Source organism: Bubalus bubalis, chromosome 17, assembly GCF_019923935.1.
Source record: "Bubalus bubalis isolate 160015118507 breed Murrah chromosome 17, NDDB_SH_1, whole genome shotgun sequence".
In the NCBI taxonomy this organism is placed as follows: Eukaryota; Metazoa; Chordata; class Mammalia; order Artiodactyla; family Bovidae; genus Bubalus; species Bubalus bubalis.
The window spans coordinates 56,769,445-56,792,716 of NC_059173.1; the positions used below are offsets into that span (position 1 = coordinate 56,769,445).

General features: G+C 38.3%; 1 protein-coding gene across 8 annotated transcripts in view; it reads right to left on the reverse strand.

Annotated features, from left to right (window-relative positions):
• The window catches only part of INPP4B (inositol polyphosphate-4-phosphatase type II B), a 458,048-nt gene that overhangs the window by 236,400 nt on the left and 198,376 nt on the right, over positions 1 to 23,272 (reverse strand). For all 8 annotated transcript variants that reach the window (XM_025267085.3, XM_006053797.4, XM_025267083.3 and 5 more), the window contains 2 exons: positions 18,641 to 18,752; positions 10,211 to 10,283 (listed from right to left, as the gene is read on the reverse strand). In XM_025267085.3, the coding sequence (XP_025122870.3) occupies positions 10,211 to 10,283; positions 18,641 to 18,752 (185 nt within the window). The remainder of the gene's footprint in view (positions 1 to 10,210; positions 10,284 to 18,640; positions 18,753 to 23,272) is intronic.

The following is a 23,272-nucleotide window of genomic DNA, read 5'->3' on the forward strand; positions in this document are numbered from 1 at the left end:
TTTAGAGAGCCCTGCATATATTAGCTTCCTTTTTTCCATTGCTTTTGCCAGAACAACTGCTAAAAATATCATGTGATAGATTCTACCAAGAGAATAATAGCAAAGGGATTTTAGATCCCACCATGGTTCTAATAATGACTTAACTACAATATTGTAAAGTAATTAGCCTCCAATTAAAATGAATACATTTATGAAAAAAAAAAAAAGAATAAAGTTCTAAACTAGTCCAGATCTGAACACATTCCTTCTGAGATCTACCCCCTAAGGTGAACACAGGGACAGAAAGCAAATGACAGATTTGTTTCTCCTAAAATTACAGCACAACTCAAATATCTAGATTGTTTATTCCAGACACTATAAAGGGCCTTTTTAATAAGGTAGCAGACCACCTGCTTTTCTATGGCTTTCAGCAACTGTGGAGGCCAAGTGCTCCAGTTCTAAATGATCAAGGTAAAGATGGCAAGGATATGTTCAACAAAGTCAACACACAGGTGGCACATAAAAAAAGATGGCTGTTCAAGCAACCTGGGGCAGAAAAAGATAAACCAGAGAGGTATCATAGGGTCGATTCTTTTCTATGTCTATGTTGGGACATCAGAGGACTAGACAAGGAATTCTGGAAATACAGGAGACCCAGGTTTGATCCCTGGGTCAGGAAAATTCCCTGGAGAAGGAAATGGCTACCCACTCCAGTATTCTTGCCTGGATAACTCCATGGACAGAGGAGCCTGGTCGGCTATATGGGGTCGCAAGGAGTCAGACATGACTGAGCAACTAATTCTTTCACTTTACTTTTGGGAATATGGATTCAGGGTTGAAGGGATGATCAAAATGTGAAACAGTTATCTCATCAGGTTGTCTTTAATATAGTTCTCCAGACAAAGCTTATCTGTGATTGTGCTTAGTCACTCAGTAGTGTTCAACTCTTTGCAACCCCATGGACCATTGCCTGCCAGGCTCCTCTGTCCGTGAGAATTCTCCAGGTGAGAATACTGGAGTGGGTTGCCATGCCCTTCTCCAGGGGGATCTTCCCAACCCAGGGATGAACACAGATGTCCCACTCTGCAGGAAGATTCTTTACTGTCTGAGCCACCAGGGAGGCGCTCATCTGTAATTATCTTCATGCAATTTCTTGCTTTCAGGAGGTGGTAGAAATCAAATATATAAATAGAATCTGACTATTAGCTTCAGTCTTTACAAAATCACTATTTTAATGTCCTGTAGATTCTTGTAGAGAATCTGTTCATTTGGTAGCTTTTAATTATGCAGTTGTTTAATAGTTTCACTATTCAGCTGAATGTACATGCATTTCCTCTTCTCCAAATGCTGGATAATACTTAGAGAAGATCATTCTGGGTAATCCAATTAGATAATGACACTCTCTCGTTTGTAGTTGAAAATATCTTAGATTTATATACACACATCTTAAATGTAGAGTGGCTCTTTTTAAGATTAAATGAAATCTAAAAAAAACCTAAACAGAAATCAGGAAAAGACTGTCCTAAGCATGGTTATAGGAAAGAGAACATAAGAAAAGATGACAGGAGCTCTGAAAAACAGCAGAGAGACCACTTTTTAAAATAACGAAGATGAAATAAACTGTTAAAAAATTAAGTCCCCCAAATTTTTTACATTACTTTTCTTTAGGCGTGTCATACAATCTATACTATGTTATTGCTTGTGTTGCTTTAAAGCATCAAAAAAAATAAGAATAGAAATAAATAGGATATAAGCTGAGTCAGAAAAGTGCTGCTCCCCTTGTGTAGCCAAGCCCACAAGCCCCTAGCACTCCATCTTCAATTCAAGGCCATAAACAAGAAAAACTATTACAGATGTCAGAATAAAACATAAAGGTAATATCTGTGGGAATTTAGTCTCCAACTCGGAGAAGGCAATGGCACCCCACTCCAGTACTCTTGCCTGGAAAATCCCATGGACGGAGGAGCCTGGTAGGCTGCAGTCCATGGGGTCGCGAAGAGTTGGACATAGCTGAGAGACTTCACTTTCACTTTTCACTTTCATGCATTGGAGAAGGAAATAGCAACCCACTCCAGTGTTCTTGCCTGGAGAATCCCAGGGACGGGGGAACCATAGACACCTATGGGGTCGCACAGAGTCGGACATGACTGAAGTGACTTAGCAGCAGCAGCAGCAGCAGCAGTCTCCAACTGGTGATAACTGGTGAGTTCAGTGTGTACAATTTGTATTTTCAACTTTGGTTGGTCAGAGAAGTGATTTGTTTCATTCATTGTAGTTTCAATGATTTGTTCTGTTTATTCTAATTATCCAGTCCCATCAATTCATGGCAAATAGATGGGGAAACAATGGAAACAGTGACAGACTTTATTTTCTTGGGCTCCAAAATCACTGCAGATGGTGACTGCAGCCATGAAATTAAAAGACATTTGCTTCTTGGAAGAAAAGCTATGACAAACACTAGACAGCATATTAAAAAGCAGAGAAATTACTTTGCTGACAAAGGTTCATATAGTCAAAGCTATGGTTTTTCTAGTAGTCATGTATGGATGTAAGAATTGGACCATAAAGAAGGCTGAGCACCAAAGAACTGATGATTTTGAACTGTGGTGTTGGAGAAGACTCTTGAGAGTCTCTTGGACTGCAAGGAGATCAAAGCAGTCAATACTAAAGGAGATCAGTCCTGAATATTCATTGGAAGGATTGATGCTGAAGGTGAAGCTCCAATACTTTGGGCACCTGATGTGAAGAGCCGACTCATTAGAAAAGACCCTGATCCTGGGAAAGATGGAAGGTGGAAGGAGAAGGGAATGACAGAGGACGAGATGGTTCGATGGCATCACTGACTCAATAGACATGAGTTTGAGCAAGTTCCGGCGGTGGTGAAGGACAGGAAAACCTGTTGTCCTGCGGTCCATGGGGTCACAAAGAGTTGAACACAACTGAGTGACAGAACAACAACAACAATAATTCTACTCCAGTCATTAAAGGAAAGGAAAAATCTAGAAAAGTGTCCCTTTCTGGTTCATCTTTCATGCTGAACAACCTGGAATGACCTGCACAGTTCATGGAACTCAAGTTGTTTCTTGGCATTTTGCCTCTGTTTAAGGCATTCTCTGAATCTCAAAGGAATGCTCCTTTTTCCTAGCTACAGGTAATTATCCCATAAACTGAGCTCACTAGTACCTCCTCCAGGAGGTCCTCCTGGACTTGCATCTCCTCCCTCCCTGTAGGTGTCTCTCCTCGGTACTCCCCATCCCCCTCTCTATCACGGTTCTTACCAGTTGTGCTATAATTGTCTGTTTATTGCTCTGTGCCCATCCCCCCATTAAAAGGTAAACTTTGTGAAGGCCATGACTGTGCTGTTTTCTTAACCTTCATTTTATCTCCTCACTTCCCAGGCAAGAATACTGGCGTGTGTAGCCATTCCTTTCTCCAGGGGATCTTCCCGACCCAGGGATTGAACTCGCGTCTCTTGCATCTCCTGTACTGGCAGATGGATTCTTTACCACTGAGCCACCTGGGAAGCCAATCATTACTTCCACTAGTAGGAAAACAGAATGGCTCTGACTGTGTAAATTGAGATGAGAAAATGCAAGAGAGAAGGACATAACTAAAAACCTCACTTCAGTGAAGAGCACAGGCATCAGAATGAAGGAAGGAACACCAGAGCTGAAAGTCCTTCTCATATTTGTCCACAAAATATTACCTTTTTCACTATATCATCTTCTTGCCTTTATTTTCCTTCTAGTTTACATAAGGTGGGCAATAGGGTGATATACTTAAAACAGGAACAAAGCTGAAGTATTAAGTGTCTGATGATTTCATTGATTACTATTGATAGATAAAGAAATTTACTCTTCCACTCAAGTTATACTCTATGTTAATACACAATAAAGAAAACATGAAAATTCCAAACGAGCAAGGTTAATGATGTGAACTACTAACACCATAAACCATATCACTAAAGAAAAGATGTTACAGACATCAAGCCATCACATGACAGCCACCTGGAGGGAGAGTCCTGAGGAAACTCAGAATGAAAACAAAGAATGCCTGCCATCCAACTGTCAACTCTGCACTCTGAGGAAACTCAGGATGAGGGAACACAGGATACTGGCCCCAGATAGCTGAGGTGCATCTTAAAGGAATGACTGCAATAAGCCCAGACTTTGCATCTTCCCTGGTGGCTCAGACAGTAAAGCGTCTGCCTGCAATGTGGGAGACCCGGGTGGCTGATTTCATTAACTTGAGATGTCTGGTTTTCCTTAACTATCAATAATCTTTTGATGTTCTGGCTCCCTGCCCTTTGTTGCAAAAACTCCCATACATCCTGGCTCTTCAAAGCAGTCCCTCAGAGTGATCTGAGACTTCTGTCTCCCGGGCTCAAAGTCCTGAGAAAGTCTGCCTAATAAAACATAACTCTCAGCTTTGTGGTTGTGCATTTTTTTTCTTTGCATTGACAATGGGCTTCACTGGATTTATTAAAACAGCAAAGTGCAAAGAAATCTGGTGAGTAAGTATAAGGATAAAAGGCCGATGTTATAAGCCAAGATGGTCCTATATTTTATATATCATAGAGTTATAAATGCAAGGGCAAATCTATCTAACTAGTATGAAGAACATATGAGGCTTCCCAGGTGGCGCATTAGTCAAGAAACTCCCCTGCCAATGCAGGAGACACAAGAGATGCAGTTTCAATCCCTGGGTCAGAAAGATTCCCTGGAGAAGGAAATGACAACCTGTTCCAGTAATCTTGCCTAGGAAATCCCATGGACAGAGGAGCCTGGTGGGCTACAGTCCATGGGGTTGCAAAGAGTCAGATACAACTGAGCACAAAGAAGATACCAGAGAGATACCTTTGTTATAAACTGATATGATCTAAAATTTGACAAGGTAGTTAATTTAGTACCTCATGAATGAAAAGGAAAAAAAAATAGACAAAACAAAAAGATTTGTTTTTTTTGGCTGGAATTCCTTAGGACTCGAAATGAATATAGAGAGAAATATTTTTCAAAGTCTCTCAGAATATTTCTTAAAATATTCAGTCACCAGTTGCTTTAGATGGGGTGGTATTGAGGAGAATGTTGCCTGTACTTAGTTCAGTTATGTGGTATTGTGAAAGGCAATTAAAATATACAGTGCCAAATGAAGCAGAAAAAAAATTAAAAATGAGAATTTAACAGTAATTTTTAGGGAAATTAATAAATCATTTTAAACAGAAATAATTCAATTTGAACATCTTTCTCAGGGACAGAAGAATAACAGTGCAGTTTTCTGTACTTGAAGCATAAATTCAAGTGATAAGATACACCCATTATCAGTCGTTTGACAAATATCTGCTGCGCTCCTATTGCTTTCTGTCCCTGGAGACACAGAAATAAATAAGCAATGTTTCTTCTTCTTAAACAGCTCATAATTAGGCAACTTCAGTAAAGCTATAGGGCATGTGTGCTAAGTCACTCAGTCTTGTCTGACTCTTTGTGACCCCATGGACTGTAGCCCGCCAGCCTCCTCTGTCCACAGGATTCTCCATGCAAGGATACTGGAGTGGCTTGCAGGCCCTCCTTCAAGGAATTTTCCCAACCCAGGGATTGAACCCACTTCTCTTACACCTCCTGCATTGGCAGGCAGGCTATTTACCGCTAGTGCCGCCTGGGAAAGTAGATGGCTTAAGCCTTTCTGGGGGAAAAGAATAAAAGATACATGGACTATTTTGAGAACACTTGTGATCCATCCCTGAGGCAAGAAGATAAACACCAATAAACTCTCCAAATAGCGGGGAAAGTACCTGTATTTAGGACTGAAAACAGGGTAGTCCTCACTTTGAGATTTAGACTTTTTACAGTCATGGAATTCATCGCTGTCAGATACACCCTCTGTGAAGAGGATGGACAGCACGCATGTTAATATACAGCATGAAACTGGTCTTCAAAAATATCATAGATAATTTCATGACTCAAGAAGTATAGAATTCAACCAGGAAAGATGCTGTATCAGATCGAATGCTTGCTGGCAGAGGGAAACTCACTCAAAATGTGAAGATAATAGGAAACGATGACAGAGTCCATTAGCTTCTCAGATTGATCATGATAATATCAAAGTCCATGGGCTGAAGTATTCTGTAGCATTATACTTTACCAAAGAAAATAGGTAGGTTCAGGAAATCTAGAGAGAATTGTTGATCTTGACAAATTTTTTAAAGAGTTTGCTTGTAGCCTGCTGCTGCTGCTAAGTCGCTTCAGTCATGTCCAACTCTGTGCGACCTCATAGATGGCAGCCCACCAGGCTCCCCCGTCCCTGGGATTCTCCAGGCAAGAACACTGGAGTGGGTTGCCATTTCCTTCTCCAATGCATGAAAATGAAAAGAGAAAGTGAAGTCGCTCAGTCGTGTCCGACTCTTAGCGACCCCATGGACTGCAGCCTACCAGGCTCCTCCGTCCGTGGGATTTTCCAGGCAAGAGTACTGGAGTGGGGTGCCATTGCCTTCTCCATACTTGTGGCCAGGCTTATTAAATATAAATAACTCCTGAAAAAGAAAACTGTAAGGGACAAAGAATCGGATATAGGACTCCATGTGAAACTGATGAAAATGAAAACTTTCATGAAATATTTCTAAAATGAAGGAAGACATAGCAAAAGCTAAACTATGCTCTTTAGATTTCAGACATGGAGGGCCAAAAAAGGAAATCGAAGACTGTCGAGGTCAGTTTGGTCATCCCAAAAGTATCAATGTCCAAAGAGGCTGAGCAGGCCGTCAGGGTCACACTGCTGTTAGCAAATCTAGGCTGTGACACCAGTTCTTCACGGAGCCTGTTCAGGGCACTGGTATTAATACCACCAGAGCCCGTGTTCTTGTTTTGCTGTAGACAAAGGCGCCACAGCCAATGGACACCCAACTCTGTGACCAGGTAAGAGACTTGGTTGTTCACACTTCCCTGTGTTCAAAATTAACTTTCCCTGCCCTCATCCCTGATGCAACACCCCAACAACCCATAGTTTTAAGTGTTCTCACTGCCATTTTGCTTAAATGAATGCACCAATAATTAAACAGGTAACTTTTCAACAACTTTGATAAAACTATAATAAAATCAAACAAAATGAGAAGCTCACAATTCTTAATACTACATCTCCTAATTCATTTCCTCTTTCAGAGACTATAAAGTCCAACAGCCGAAAGGAATTTATTTTCTCCTGTATAGCTAAAGGACTTATATATCTTTTTTATGGAGTTGTAAATTCTGCCCCCTCTCCTCCTCCTCATCTTTTTTTCTCCTCCTGCCCTCACCTCTCCAGGCTCCCAACATATACATTCAACTTGAGAGGCAAATGCGGCATGAAAACGGTGAGACCCAAGAGGGAAGAGCTTTTTCTCTGGAGTCTCACAATAGATAAGTGAATTTTCCGAGTTATTCATTAAACCTCTAGAGATATAAATAGAATAGTGAAGAGCAGCTATGAGCTATGACATCCTCTTGCGCTCAATCAGTAAGAACTTCATAACTCACTTGAGACTGGCAAGTTCCATATAATACATGAATATAAAAGCTTGGGAAGAATATCAATAGCTCCCTCCGCCTACAGATTGTAAAAAAGTACCTCATGGGAGCATAATAGATTAATTCCAAAGTTGCTGAGTTTAGATGGATAAATAAATAGAACAAAAGACCAAGGTACACACAGACCAAAGTCAAGGGTGCATATTCTACTTACATATTCTATACATGTGCGATACACTTTAGGATTATGAACAGAAGCGTTTTATATATAGCCCTTGGTTGCATTTTAAAATAATTTTTTAAAAATCAAGCTTTTAGAACATTTGACAGTCATTTTGTCTTATCTTCCCCTAATATACCCTGGAGAAGGAAATGGCAACCCACTCCAGTAGTCTTGTCTGGAAAACCCCATCAACAGAGGAGCCTGGCAGGCTACAGTCCATGAGGTCGGAAAGAGCTGGACACAACTGAGCGACTTCACTTTCCCCAATATAAGAAGGCTCATAAAAAATATCTGTGGGATTTCCCTGGTGATCCAGTGGTTAAGAATCTGCCCTGCAATGCAGGTGACCCAGGTTCGATCCCTGGTCAGGGAAAGAAGATTCCCACAAGGTGCAACGGGGATTCCACGTGCTGCCAACAAAGACCCAGTGCAGCCAAATAAATAAGACTGCATTAAAAAAAATAATTTCGCAGAAAGAAAATATTTTTGGCTAACGTTCTAGGCATTTCAGATTGCCTGGACCAAGGACACAGAAAAAAATCATCGGAACAAAGTGTAGAATCACCACCAAAACCGTCAGCTCCAGGAAAAGGGAAAGCGGTAATCAATCCTCTTTCACTCCGTGAGTGAGTGTATTTAAATTGTAGAATGTAGCTGCTCCCAAGACTTCCATGTCGCTTGTCTCTGTCATATTACAAATCAAAGGTTAGGAATCATACCCTAGACACTTGGAAGAGTTAATAGGCTTCCAAAACTCATGCCTTGCAGATTTTATGGCACAAGGATCAGAAGGTGCAGATTTATTTTTCTCATGTTCCCTTTGTCTCATCTTCCTTAGGTGATATATTTCTTTCTACTCCCAGAGCCACTTTTCTCTTTCTCTTTGAAATTTATATTAAACCAATCAGTATTTTAAAATGGCATTTCCCTTTGTGTGCATAAAAAAATTACAAGGTTCACATGAGTGAATCACTTTAAAAGTGTCTTATAATTACAGTGTAGATGATTTTGATGATAATTTGATTCATTTAAACTGTATTTAACATGAGTGCAATATCTCTCACATTCAATTTTACTTCTCAAAATTGACATTTGGAGAATTAAATAGATTATCTAGGTATACTGAAATCAAGGTTTAGAGGTTTGGTCAGCTTTTAAAAGAAAAAACATATATGAGGAAGACCCTTTGAGGATACATTAGCTATTTTAGCCACATAGATACCTTATCAAGAATTTTTATGGTATCTGGCTGGTATAGCTGTGCAGCTAGCCCCTTCCCTGTTCAATGCACATTCCTCCTGATATTATATCCTTAATAAACATTTTTTTTAAAACATGCCATTTGGTCCTAGATTGAGAAGTAGCTGTTCTTCTTTGGTTTAATCCTCCATTCTATTAAGTACAATTCATGGGCTTTTGGTTGCTATATTTTATTTTGAGTTCTTTGATTTAAAATGTTGCATGTCTTTCTCCATCTCTTATTATTACTGGGTTTCTTCAGGGGAAAATTTCTCATTGTTTAGGGGTTCTGTCTTAGTAACTTTGAGGTTTGGTACCACTCAATCTGATTATCATGCTATCCATGTCACTGTTGAAATGCACAACATTGCAAGGCTAGGAAAATGTTAAGGTTTATTTTACGGTTACACCAGCTTGTTAATTAATGGCTTTTTTAGTAAAAGCATGATCTAGTAATTAAGAGCAAAGGCCTTGGGATTAAAACCAGATTAAATGTTGGACCTGCTGTGGCTAAGTAGTAATCTTGAGCAATTTCCTCATCTATAAAATGGAGATAATAAGAGTGCCTTCTTCATAGCACATATTAGAAAACAAGGTAAGGCAAGGCATACGAGGCATTTAGCATCTTGCCTGCCATTGTACTAATCATTATTTGCTAATATTATCACTACTGGTAACACAATGTATGTTATCATTCAGAAGTTAGTTCCATGATTTACATATATGTATATTATCACATATTTTGTAACTGTATCAGATGTCAAAGTCATCATTTACCACACTGTTCAGTGCCTTCTTGAAGTTCAAGTATATTAGCATTATTAACACTACATGTATATGCATATATATATATATATTCACACACACACTGGAATGTACAAATGTGTGTATGAATTTTTCCTACTGAATCCATATACATACTGTTTTAACAACTTTATTTTAAATTCTAGAATTAGAAAGTCAAACTAATTACGAGCTTCACATTTCTAATACTTCCTCCATCTTCCTCCATCATCTGAAATGACGTCTCATTTCAGATAAAAATAAAATCCAATAGATAAAAAGAATTTGTTTTCCCATTTAGCCAAGATATATTTTTTTATGGAATTGTCAAGTTTACCCCTACACTGCTAACTCCCATGATTAGCAATATTTAATAAATGTTTACAACAGTTCTGTGAAAAGGGTATCCAGGTTCAGTATCAACTTCTTAGAAAATTAAAATGTATGTTCACATGAAATGAACTTAAGTTTCCAAAACTGAGGTACATACCGGCATTCAAAAAAGGTAGGTTATCTTTTCTGCTCACACTTTCTGGGACTGAACATTCACAAACCAATGCACACTAGGAAGGAAAAAGAAGAAAGAAAACATATTTGAACATGATCAAATAAGGAATGAGATTCTCTTATTTGCAAAACATGAGGCCATACGCACAGTTTCAAAAAGTTTTGAACAAGACATTTTTGAAAAACTATTTTGAGCTGTATCTTTACGATGAACTTAGTTTAACTTGTGATTATTTACTAACATATAATATGACTTTATTATGCAATTATAGACTACATTTCAGTTAGAGTTAAAGACTTCTTAGGAGAGAAAATTTGTACTTTCTTTGTAGAAAAGAACTCTCCCTAACATGCTAGAAATAGGTTCCCATTACAGCAAATCACCTATGAGAAGGTGAATGGCTTTGTATTTCTGTCACCTGGGTGGGTTGATTTTCGATCAATAAAAAGCAAATTATTTTCTAGCTTTTAAGTAAAGGTAACTGTAAATAAAGGAGAAAATATATTGCAGCATCTAATTTTACAATGCAAAAGGAGACTTTCTGTCTCTGGCAAAAGATACAAACACTTGCTCATAAAGGATGAGGGTACTTTATAAATAAGCTGATGTCCGATTTATGAATAAGTAATTTATACACAAGCCAATCTAGAGATAATAGATGATCTATTAACCCATGATAAATAGATTCAGCTCATGATCCTTTACAGAACAGACACTGCTCTGGACAGGAGAGAGGAGAGACAGAGAGAGACACAGAAACCCACCTCCCTTCCTCCTCCAGGGACTGGCCCTGCTTTGAGATTCACAGCCACAGAGGTTCATGATAGCAAAGCGTATGTCTCTCAAGTATTTTGAGAAGGGACAAAAATAATTTAAGACATTGATTTAAATGTTACTTTCCGTATTCTTGAAGTCTACTACTCATTCCTCTATCATAACATTCATCACATTACTCAGGAAATGTCCAGATGGAGAAAAATGTGCTTTCCTAAATTTTTTAGTGCTTATATTGAGATCCCACTAAAAGAATGAATAACTGCAAAGAATTCTTAAAATTTAGTGTGATTTAGATCATTTTACAACCAACCAGAAGTCAGAGGTGATTACTTTTTTTAACCCACAGGTATTTTGTATATGCACTTTCCAAATCACCACAGCAATTTGCAAGGATCCTTCAACACATTTAAAATTCTTTATTTCTCCTATTTACAATATTTTCTCTACTTCTTTCAGCCTACATAGGGCTGTTAAAGTAATTTTTGGTAAACATTATATTCGTCATATCAGTGTTTGGTTCTGGAATGTATAATGGTTATTTACTGTCCAATCAAATTCAATATTCTCAGACTGGTCCTCAAATGTGTTCATGCTTTGTCCCTGTGTCCTGCCACATAATAACTAGATACACAGCTCTAAATCATCTTCCTTTCCAAAAGAATATCATCATCTACAATATAACGTATAGGGATGGTTTAGATTAAACCTTTTTAGTGAAGAAGTCCATAATTCCCAGAAACCAGGCTATTATCCTGAGAAACTGCTTCTTTTTTATGGAGGCAGTCCTGCCTCTTTGAAATCAAAGATAACTTTCTCTTTCCAAATAAAGGCCTGCTTCATTTAACCAAATGAATACAGACATATGACTTTTATATATTTATATCTTCCACCCACACTGGAAAACCGATATTGAGGACATTTTAAACTAATATTCTTATTTTGCAATGTTACTGTATTTTAAAGTTCTACTACTCAGAATCCCCTCATTGAACATAAACAGAAAGTAATAAGCACTTAACAAACTAACATTTTCATATTTGGACTCTGGTTATTGCTTTCTTCAATTGTTTCCTGCAGTGTACACTTTGTGTCACTATTTAGATGGAAAGTTCTACAGGCCAAGAACCTTATTTATTTCCTTAAGCTATATTTAAATTTTTTTTTTTTTTACATTGACCTTAGAGTCACTGTTACACTGTGCTAGTTGCTATAGAGAATGCAAAGATGGAAATGAGGTGGAAATTGTGCTAAAGAAGGTTCAGCTATTTATACTGTTCATTGCTATTATGATGATAGATATTTGCAACATTACACATTTGCATGGTGTGCACTCGCAATGTAATGACTCTACATTTGTGATTCTGAGCAGGAATAGCAAAACATCACATGCTTTTTTACCAGATGTAGCACCATAACCCTATTGATTGTGATTAATAATTTTAAAAGTATCTTTTGATGGTAAGTGTGGCCAAGCAGAGGAAACAAAAGATATGTGAAATTCTTGGAGCTAAATGATTTTGACTCTCAGCTAACATATCAATTTGATATGCGTTGATACGCATTGATCTAGAAAATTAGCAATATTGTATGAACAATAATCATAAAGCTCTGTATGAATCCATCAAGACCAGCACTTCATGGCTAAGTACTTTCACATCTGTTAGTTTATTTCATCAATCACGGTTCTCAGAGTTATTCTGGAGTCTCCCGGAAATTCCTGATGCCTTTTTTAAAAGATATATTCATTTAATTTATTTTACTTTTTGGCTGGGCCATACAGTATGTGGGATCTTAGTTCCCTGATCAGGGATCGAACTCATGGCCTCTGCATTGGAAATTCAGAGTGTTAGCCACTGGACCACCAGAGAAGTCCCCTGATAACTTTTGTCTTTGTATCCTTTGTAGCATCTAGCACAGGGTAAAGACAACTTTATTTTCAAATTAATACTAAAATATTATTTGTCTGTTTCCTTCTCTTTCTCTTATAAGCATATAGTAGAATTTTCTAAACTGTATCACCCAATCACGTGATAGCTAATGGTATGTGTACTTATATACTCTTCTGTTTTAAACATTTCCTGTTTGACTTTCTAATACGATAAATGTCTACAGATATAATTCAAATAAGTGAATTTTATACAGTATAATTACGAATACAGTAAATGTCAGTAGATAAAATCCACATAAATATAAATTTCAAGAGTGTAAAACAGAAGAGCTATGCTTTTGTGATCTCATTCAGTCTCATGGCTTAAACACCATCCAAATATCATCTGGTGACCCACAAATACATAACTCCAGTTTGGACAGCCCACCTGAATTCCAGACTTGAACCTCCAGCTGCTTAGATACATATATATTTAAATATCTAAGAGGAATGTCAAATATAGCATCTCAAAGTCTCCCATCTTCCTCCACCTGCTTCTCTCAGTGTTTTTGAGATAATGGTAATTCTATTTTTTAGCTATCCTTTTCTCCTGGAGTGTGGCCACAATTCACTTTCTCCATCAGCATCACCCTGATTCAGCTCATCTGCATTTCTACCCTGAATCTTCATAATAATTGGGTTTCATTCTGCTGTCCTTGCCTCATGGTAGGCTCTACTCAATACAGCAGCCAGAAGGTCCTCTTAAAATATGCCTCAGACTTCACTCCTATACACTCGTCTCCTCAACTGTCTTTACACGTAGCCCAGAGTCTAATGGGCTTCAAGGACGTATACAGTCCGTCTTCTCTGCTTCATGAATCTCTGTCCTCAACTCCTATCACTCTCCTGCTTGACCCCTCAATTCTAGTCACACTGACCTTCTTGCTGTTCCTTCAACACAAGGAGCATCCTGCCATCTTAGGACCTCTGCTTTTGCTGCTCACTCTACCTATAATTCTTTCTCCTTTCGGAAATCCACAGTTCTTATTCCTTATTTCCTGCACGTTTCAGATCAAATATCATATTACTAGTGAATCTATCCTTGACCATCCAGTTTAAAATGGCCACAGCCTAGGACTCTCTAGTCCTTTTTTCCCTATAACAAATAGCACCATCTGATCAACAACACATCGCTTATTTTTCACTTCACAAGAAGGTGGCATCTGTGCCTACTTGGTTCACTGATGAACGTGTGTGTGGGCTCAGTCACTTAGTCGTGTCTGACTCTGCGACCCCACGGACTGTAACCGACCAGGCTCCCCTGTCCATGGGATTCTCCAGGCAAGAATACTGGAGTGGGTTGCCATGCTCTCCTCCAGGGGATCTTTCCAACCCAGGGATGAGCCTGCATCTCCTGTGGCTCCTGCACTACAGGCAGATTCTTTACGGATGAGCCACTGGGGAAGCCCTTGTACAGGGCTATATAGTCAAATACTGTCCCATCTAGGAGGCAATTTTGGATTTAATTTCTTCAAAGTAATATTGACTTCATTTATTCATTGATTCAGTTTCCTTCTGTCAGGCTCAGTTCTGGGCACTGAGGGTAGAAAAGAGAACAAAACAGACAAACATCTTTCTCTCAGGAAGTTTAATTCTAGTGAAGGAAATAAACAATACATGAGATAAATAAAAAACACATATAAGGTTGGACAGCAATAAGTACTAAAGACACAATAACTCAGAGAAGAGAGGGTGTTTCTGGCAGGCATTGCCGTTTTAGATATGGTGGCAGAGAAGGCTTCGGTAAGAAAGTGATTTTGTATAAAGACCAGAGGAAGTGAAGGAGTGGAGCACAGATGCTGGGGAAAATGCTACGTGGACAGACTGAATAACAAAGTTCATGGCCCCAAGTTGGAAATATATCTGGAACGTTTAAGGAGCAGCAAAGAAGATAATGTGGCTGGATCAAAATGGACAAAACTGAAGAGCGGAAAAGGAGGTGAAGGATGTGAAGGGGACCAACACTTGTAGGACTTTGAGGATTTGGATTTATTGGGGCTTCCCTTGTAGCTCACTCGGTCTTCTGGGAGATGGGAGGCCATCTGAGGAATGCAACATTCTGTATTACATTTTAGGAAGTGCTCTGCTGAGAACAGACTATGCCGGTGGTGAGGATGGCAGGGAACGAGGCTGGAGGGAGTCAGGGAGACATGCAAGAGACTACAGTAAGTCCCCTAACTATGAACCTTCCAGTTGTGAACTTTAAAAGATGCAAACATGCATTCCATCAACATAAGCATGAGTGAAACTGCAGCTTGCCCTCCGTCTCCTATTGCTGATGACCCTACAGCTCTACCATCTCTCACCTCCTCTTGCTCCTCCAGTCAGTAACTCTTCTTGCCTGTTCACTCGATGCCAGCCCTCCTATGCCAGCCATTGTATGGCACTACTGCATTTTCCAAGGTACTGTATTGTAAGATTAAAAATGTTTTCCTTATTTTATGTTCATGTTTGTTTTTTATGTATTATTTATGTAGAAGGTATTATAAGCTGATTACAGCGCATTACTACATAGCTGATCATGTTAGTTGGGTACCTAGGCTAACTTCGTTGGATGTATGAAAAACTGAATATATGGACGTGCTCTCAGAATGGAACCTGTTCATATGTAGAGGACTTACTGTACCGCAAAAATCTAGGTGACAGACAATGTAGGTCACAGTGCCTTAAGGGGTCACAAGTTGTCAGATTCTGAATTTATTTAGAAGTCAAAATGAACAGTATTTACTGCCATATTGATTATAAGTACAAGAGGAACAAAGGATTGAAACATAACCCAAAATTAAAAAAAAATTATAAACTTAATGTTTTTCACCTTACACGTTAGCTTTGTAAAAGGACAATGTTAGTACTTCTTTTGTGAATTTTTCTTTCTACTGTTCTGTCATTTTAACATTTTGTGTTCTATTTCTGTGTTTTTATGTATCAAATAGAAGTTTGAACCAGTATAATATGGTGAAGGACCCTATGCACAGTCTTCCTTTGATTTAAAAAAAAAATAGTAATATGGTTTTAGGAAACAAGTAAACATATGTGAGAGGAAAGAGCTTGGATTTTCATTTATAATTGTAGTCCATGTTCTGGTTGTTGGGTACAATTTAAGATTAAAATGTAGTATTTTACATCAGAGGTACCATTATGAACTGAATCACATTCCTCGGAATCCATATGTTGAAGTCCCAATGTTTCATGTCACTGTATTTGAAGATAAGAACTTTGTGGAATTAGTTAAATGAGGTCACAAGAGTAGGACCTTAATGCTACAGCTCGTGTCCTTAACAAGAAGAGGAGGAGGAGACACCAGAGTTCCCTCTTTCCCTCTATGCATGTGTGCCATGGCAAAGCCTTGTGAGGACACAGCAAGAAATCTGCAAGGCAGGAAGAGAGGATTCACCTGGAACTGAATCATCTGGCACTGTGATCCGGGACTCGGTAGCATTTCAGAACTGTGAGATATACATTTCTGTTGTTTAAGTCATTTAGTCTATGGTATTTCATTATGGCTGCCCAAGCAGGTTCATATAGGTACTAATTTTTTATCTGCTCAGTATATATAAGGGATAACACGTGCCACTTAGTACACGACTATGGTGCAAAGAGTTGTTCCATTTCCTCTCCTGCATTTGTGCAAACCAGTGAGAGGGATGTGGTTTTAGGATAACCTCAATCTCAGTTACTTTGTCTTTTCATATATTTCAGCCATTGACTAACTTCAAGATTTAAATCACTATTAGTAACAGACCATGTTAATATATTTCATAGAGATTTTGATTTAGCAAGTCTGCAAAAGGGTCCTCATATTTGAATTTCTAACAAACACTGTGATGATTCTGACCACACTTTGAAAAACACTGAGATAAAGTTCTTTCCACATAACTCTTCTAAATATCGTGCAGAGTGGACCTTAAAGTTCCTAGGAATTGCCAACAGGGTTTATAGTAACTTTATAAAAAACTTTGCAAAAGGTCAAGAATGCAGATAGGATACGGCTAAAACCAACAATGCTTGATGTGGTTAGCATTTTAGCCCACTTACACAACTACACGCACATGCTGACACTGCCACCTATTTCTGGAACCGCTCAGTTAATGCATTTTTTTAAGTTCACATTACTAAATCAGAAACATTATGTACAACTTTAGTGGGGCATACTCCTGAGTATCAGGTTCTCCATTTATGAAAAGAACATGACTCAATTTGTGCTATCCCATAATAGCAACATTGTAAAGGAGTCAAGGGGTGAGCCAGCTTTGGGAAAAAATAGAGGTGGCCGGTAATAGGTTAGGAAAATGGAAAGCAGGCTTACTTTGAAATGGGAAGTGTTTTAGCTCCTCGTCTCCATGGGTTCAGGCACAGTTATCTGCCTATTTCTGCCTTTAGTTCATCCTGTTCCCCCGACACCCTCCCCACCTTCTTAACCTACAAATCCTCCCTCTCTAATCTTGATATACACAAGCATTCACGTGGTGGTGACTAATAGGAGTCTTACATAGAAGTCCAGAGTTAACAAGGGTTGAATGACAGAACCTTAGCCATAAGACAGGAATCTTAAGACGGTCTGCTGCATAACTTCAACATGGCCCTGCCATTTGCCAGCAACCTGATTCAAACATTGGACCTCACTGAAATATGTTCATGACCTGGAATACATTCTGAGGGAGAGTAGGGAGCAGAGAAGAACAAGGCTTGGGGAAGTGGTAAGACCCTAGCCTATGCAGACTAAGAGCAACTTTTTTTTTTAAATCAGTTTAGATTTTTTTTTTGTAGTGTTAACGATTTGTTAAGTGCTACATAAGTACTGTCTTTCTCATACTAGAGAGATGTGTAGATGTTTCCTCTGTACCAAAAATTAAAATATGCTCCCAGATAATGGACACTAAGCCAGAAAACAGGTCACAATGGATCATGTTATTAAAAAATGCTCATTTGTGAAAAGGCAGACATTCTAATATATAAACAAATTCATGTCCCTGAGGGGGGAAAAAAGCTATTAATTTATAACTCGATCCTCTGCCCTTCAGTGAGATAGGCAACTCCCTTCCTAAATCAGGACTTTAGACTAACAATTTTGTCTCTCTATTTAAAGAAAAGAAAGTAGAAAGGAAATAAAAATCCTGGATAGTGGACAATATTGGGGCTTTTATTCTGGACTTCAAGGAAGCTGGCACTGCCCTTCCCCCTCTAGAGTCTTCCTGCCCATCCCCCCAGCCCATTTACCACTTCCTGCTTCTTTCTCCATAATTTCCTAAGGCACAGAATTGTTCAATCTGTCCTCCTTCGCATGAAAACACAACCCAAACTCAAACTAAATCGTTTTCCAAAGAGAATTTCAAGAGCAGAGAAGTGGTTACTTTTGGCAATAGGCCTCCCAGAATGTTCTGTGCATCTCACATAGGGCTAATTACTGCAGAATATAACAGTGATCAATACTTTTGTTCTAACAGAGAAGAGGCTGTGCCAACACAGAGAGCCAGCTGCCGAGAGAAAGGTGTTTTGAATGGTGCGTGGCTTTGCATAGTTTCACGCACACAGGCCGTCTGGGTTGTGAGGATGAGACACACTTAAGGTACTCCCATTCCAAAGCTGATTTCTCATTTAGCTTTTGAGTAATGAGATTTCATACCCCACAGAGGTGATGGTGATCCAGGCAGCTGGCAGAGCTGATCGTTTCTAATTTAATTTGCGCAGTGAGCTGACTGGGACCCTACCTTTTGTCCCTGCACATCTGTCGTGATGTTGTCGGCTTCCCCATCCTCAATCTCCCCCATCTTCACGACACTGACTTCTATGGTGCCAACAACTTTGCCACCATCTGAGGTTCTGCAACCAAAAATAAATGAAATGAATGAAAGGTAAGACTCTTCTCTTTCCAGAAAGTATATCCAAACATGTTCGTTTCTGAAAACCACCCCACTGCTTTTTACCTGCATCGGTTGTAATGAACAAATCTGCTTTTTTAGACATCAAAACCTGTACATCATGTTGGTGTTGTTTTTAATTTCCAAAGACAATTAAGCATGGTAAGTGCATGGGCTGTCAAAAGCTACCTCATGAAGGTAAAGTCACCTCAAGGCTTTCAGGAGTAGCCAAGACTATGGATCCATGTCCCATTTGATAGCCCCATGTCCCTACAGCAGCATCAGTCATGTCTCCTCTGTACCAAGCTCATGGGATACTGTCCACATCTATTACAGACACTACATCTGAATAAAACAGAAAAGAGTAAAAATAACCTTACACTCCTCTATGACCCAGCCATTGGCTATAACTCAGAGACCAGTTAAAGATGATTCTCTCCCAGCAAACATGAGAAAGTTATAGCACATACAGAGCAGAAGTTAACCACTGAAGTCATTTAAGATAACCATTACTTTTTCGGATAAAGAAGCTGAGACTCAAGAAGATAGACTCATTCATGGAAACAAAGTGGCAAAACCAGAAACCAAGGTTTGTTTCCTCTTTAAGTCTGTTGACTTAAAGCAGTCTTCTCTACTTCATGAAAATTTATATTAGGATTTTCATCATAATCACTGTTACACAAAGTTTATGGTTAACATCAATAATGAAAACAAAAAGTTAATAACAACAATCCTTTAAGAGTCTCAAATTTATTTTCTGGGCAATAAAATATACAGAATAAATGATGGCATCATGTCCTGGGAACATTGTAAGACATAATGATGCTCTTCCCTTTAAACTTATTTGGAAGAGAGGAGTTAAGTCATCCATTGGTGGGGTGCGGCTGTGGCTTCTCTCTAAGCCTAACTGACTAAAGTTAGCTACATAATCCTTCATTTTCTTTATTTAGTTATTTTAAATTTTAATCTGAATATAAATGGTATATTTCAACCAATTCCTTCAAAATGTCACAATTTTATTATTAGAGGTGTCAGAAGAGGAATAGGAAGATTAGTATAAATAGTTTACTAAAATGCTCATTAAAATAATGAATAAGTTAGGTGAAAAGGAAATCCAATTTTTACCAGATCATAAGAAGTTTTTCTCAAAATATATAGAGTACAAATTTAAACATACCTTTTGAATTATGCTTCTAAGAAAACCATATTACAAAAATTCTAGAGACCTATACATAGGGAATGCAATAATGTAATAAAATAAAGATTATGTACATAGAAAAATAAAAGTGATTTACTTAAATAGTGTATTAAGGGTCTTATTAAATGTAAAATAAAATGCTTCTTGGTGATTTTTAAATCAGTGTAAATCATAATATTAACTCAATTATTTTAATTAATATAGAAAACTTAAGTATTTGTTATAGAGAAGATGTGTATGCAGATGACAGTATTATCTACAATATTGTTAAAAAAAACTATTTAAACTCCAATTCTGAGATAATTTTAACAATTAATTATATCATTTTCCCACTTGAAAATTATATAATAACTTATAAATCATGAATGTGACATCTCTCTGTCCAATTATTCAGTATCTGATAGTTAAATAAAAATTTAATAGAAGCCCTGGTACTACTCATAGTTTTTTTCTGGAAATCTGCAGACTCCTCCCCACAATTTGATAATCAATAACAATTAAAGACAACTTTTTTTCCCATAGGCATTGTTTAAAATTTTTGCTTAAGCAAACTGCTTAATTTCTAGGTATACAAAGTTCGTGTATAACTTTCTGAATTTTTTCACTGAACTAAACTAAATAATGTCATAGTGATTTGAAAAAGAGGTCAGACTTCTTACAGCCTCATTCCCAGCACTGAGTAACAAACCAATATTTGCAATAATAGATGAAAGTCTGAATTCAGGAGTTTGAGTTATCTGCCAGCTTCATGACCTTGGACAAGGAACTTAACCATGTGAAACTTTGTAAAATGGAGATGATAATTTTATTATAAGGACTACTACATGATTTATGTAAAGTTCTCAGCATGACGACTTACACAAGATAAGTGCTTCTTCCTTCTCCCTCTCCTCTTCATCCCAGTAGATGTAGTAGAAGTACCAACAAAATTGCTATTGTCATTAATGTCTTTGTTGTTGTTTAGTCACTAAGTCCTGTCCGACTCTTTTGTGACCCCATGGACTGTAGCCTTCCAGGCTCCTCTGTCCATGGGATTTCCCAGGCAAGAATACTGGAATGGGTTGCCATTTCCTTCTCCATCCCTGTAGCAAGAAATACTATAATCTTTTAATATAGTCTTCAATGCCTATTTTAGTAAAATTTCTGAAAAGAACTGAATTCAATTCAGAATTTTACTAAAATGGGCATCAAAGACTGTATTAAAAGATTATAGGATTGCTTGCCACATGCATCTCAAGAGTGTCTTAAGTGCTCATTAGTAAAGATACAAAGACTTTGTAATGACAGATGACATTATAAAGTTTACATTCCTAGTAGTGCAAAAGAATACAAGTTCATACCAATTACAATGCAACTGAACCTTTCAAAGTGCTAAAGTTAGATGAAGAAGCAACACACCAGGGGATTATGGGAATAAGCTTCCAAACTGCAGCTATATTTCAGTTCAGCTCAGTTCAGTCAGTCAGTCGTGTCCGACTCTTTGCGACCCCATGAACTGCAGCACGCCAGGCCTCCCTGTCCATCACCAACTCCCAGAGTCCACCCAAACCCATGTCCATTGATCGCTGATGTAGTCCCTTTAAAAAAGTATCTGTTTACTTTTAAAATACAGGCATATCTTGTTTTACTGTGCTTTGTTTTATTGCTCTTTGCTTTTTTTGGAGCATCACAGTTATCGTGTTAGCTTTTTACAAATTGAATGTTCATGGCAACCCTATGTTGAGCTAGTCTTGGGGAAGCTAGCCATTCTTTCCCATAGCATTTGCTCACTGTGTTTCTCTATCATTTTAGATTAAGGAATTCTTGAGGGATTCTAAAACTTTTTTTTCATTTTGGATAAGGATCTCTGAGTACCCTAGAGCATGCTTCTTCATCCGAAATTTATGGGAGGCAGAGTGGTGAATCTAGGTTATAAACTGAAGAACTAAACCCAAGATACCCAAAAGCAAGGGTCATCCTATCAGTGAACTGCAATGTGAAAAGTAGAGGCAGTTTTTTATTTATTCTGTAACAATTTACTACCCACAGAGCATGGATATTCAACACTTCTCTTCAATCAGGCAAATCACAATCAAAATACCTATCTCATGTTTCCAGAGGCTGTTTCAAAAGCAATTTAAAAAAAATTAGAAAATATTCATTCTTAAGTGATTAATGATGCTTTCAATTTATCACTCATTAGGTTTAGGAGGCTACTAATAATTGTGGGCATGTGTGCATGCTAAGTCGCTTCAGTTGTGTCCAACTCCTTGCTCCCCTATGGACCATAGCCTGCCAGGCTCCTCTGTCCATGGGATTTTTCAGGCAAAAATACTGGAGTGGGTTGCCATGCCCTCCTCCTGGGGATCTTCCTGACCCAGGGACTGAACCCGGGTCTCATGCACTACAGGAGGATTCTTTACTGTCTGAGCCACCTGGGAAGCCCCTCTAATAACTACTTAACCATTATTCATCATGAAATTCTACTGAATTTTATCTAATGGAAATTTATCCTATCTGCATGGGAGATACATTGAAGAACCTATATATTCCAAGCTAGGAGTCAAGAAACCAAAGACCTCTTTCCAGCTCAGTTGCTCATTAGCTATGTGACATACAACATTATCACTTAGATCTCTGAATTTCAGTTTCCGTTACTACAAAAAAGAAATATATATCCGTTGAGAGCTATTATATCAGCACTAGAGTGTCTTGCCCTGAAGTAGCTGGAATTCCATCATATGATCCCATTATAGGCTATCATGGGCTGATACAGCCTTGGAGAAAATCTCAGGAAAATCCTAGCCTGTCCTCCTCACTCTCCACCTTCGCTTCCAACGTTTCCTCCAAACAAATGAAGCAAACAAAATGCATACCAAACCTAGAAAGTAACTTAACACTTCTAGCCAAATACAAGGATGAGTTTTTCTTATACTGTGTGTTAGTCACTCAGTCATGTCCGACTCTTTTTGCATGGACTGTAGTCCATCAGGCTCCTTTGTCTATGAGATTTCCTAGACAAGAATATTGGAGTGGGCAGCCATTTCCTTACCCAGGGGAATCTTCCTGACCCAGGGATCAAACCCGGGTCTCCTGCATTGCAGGCGTGTTCTTTACAGTCTGAGCCACCACGGAAGCCAGTATTCAATGTATCCATATATATTTTACTGCCATTATGACACTGCATCTTGGCATTTTCACAAAGATACAAATTTCACTGAACTAAGAAACAAAAGCAATCTTCATATACTTTCCTAGAAATTTATATGGCCATAAGAACAAGATGCATTAATAAATATCTCAAT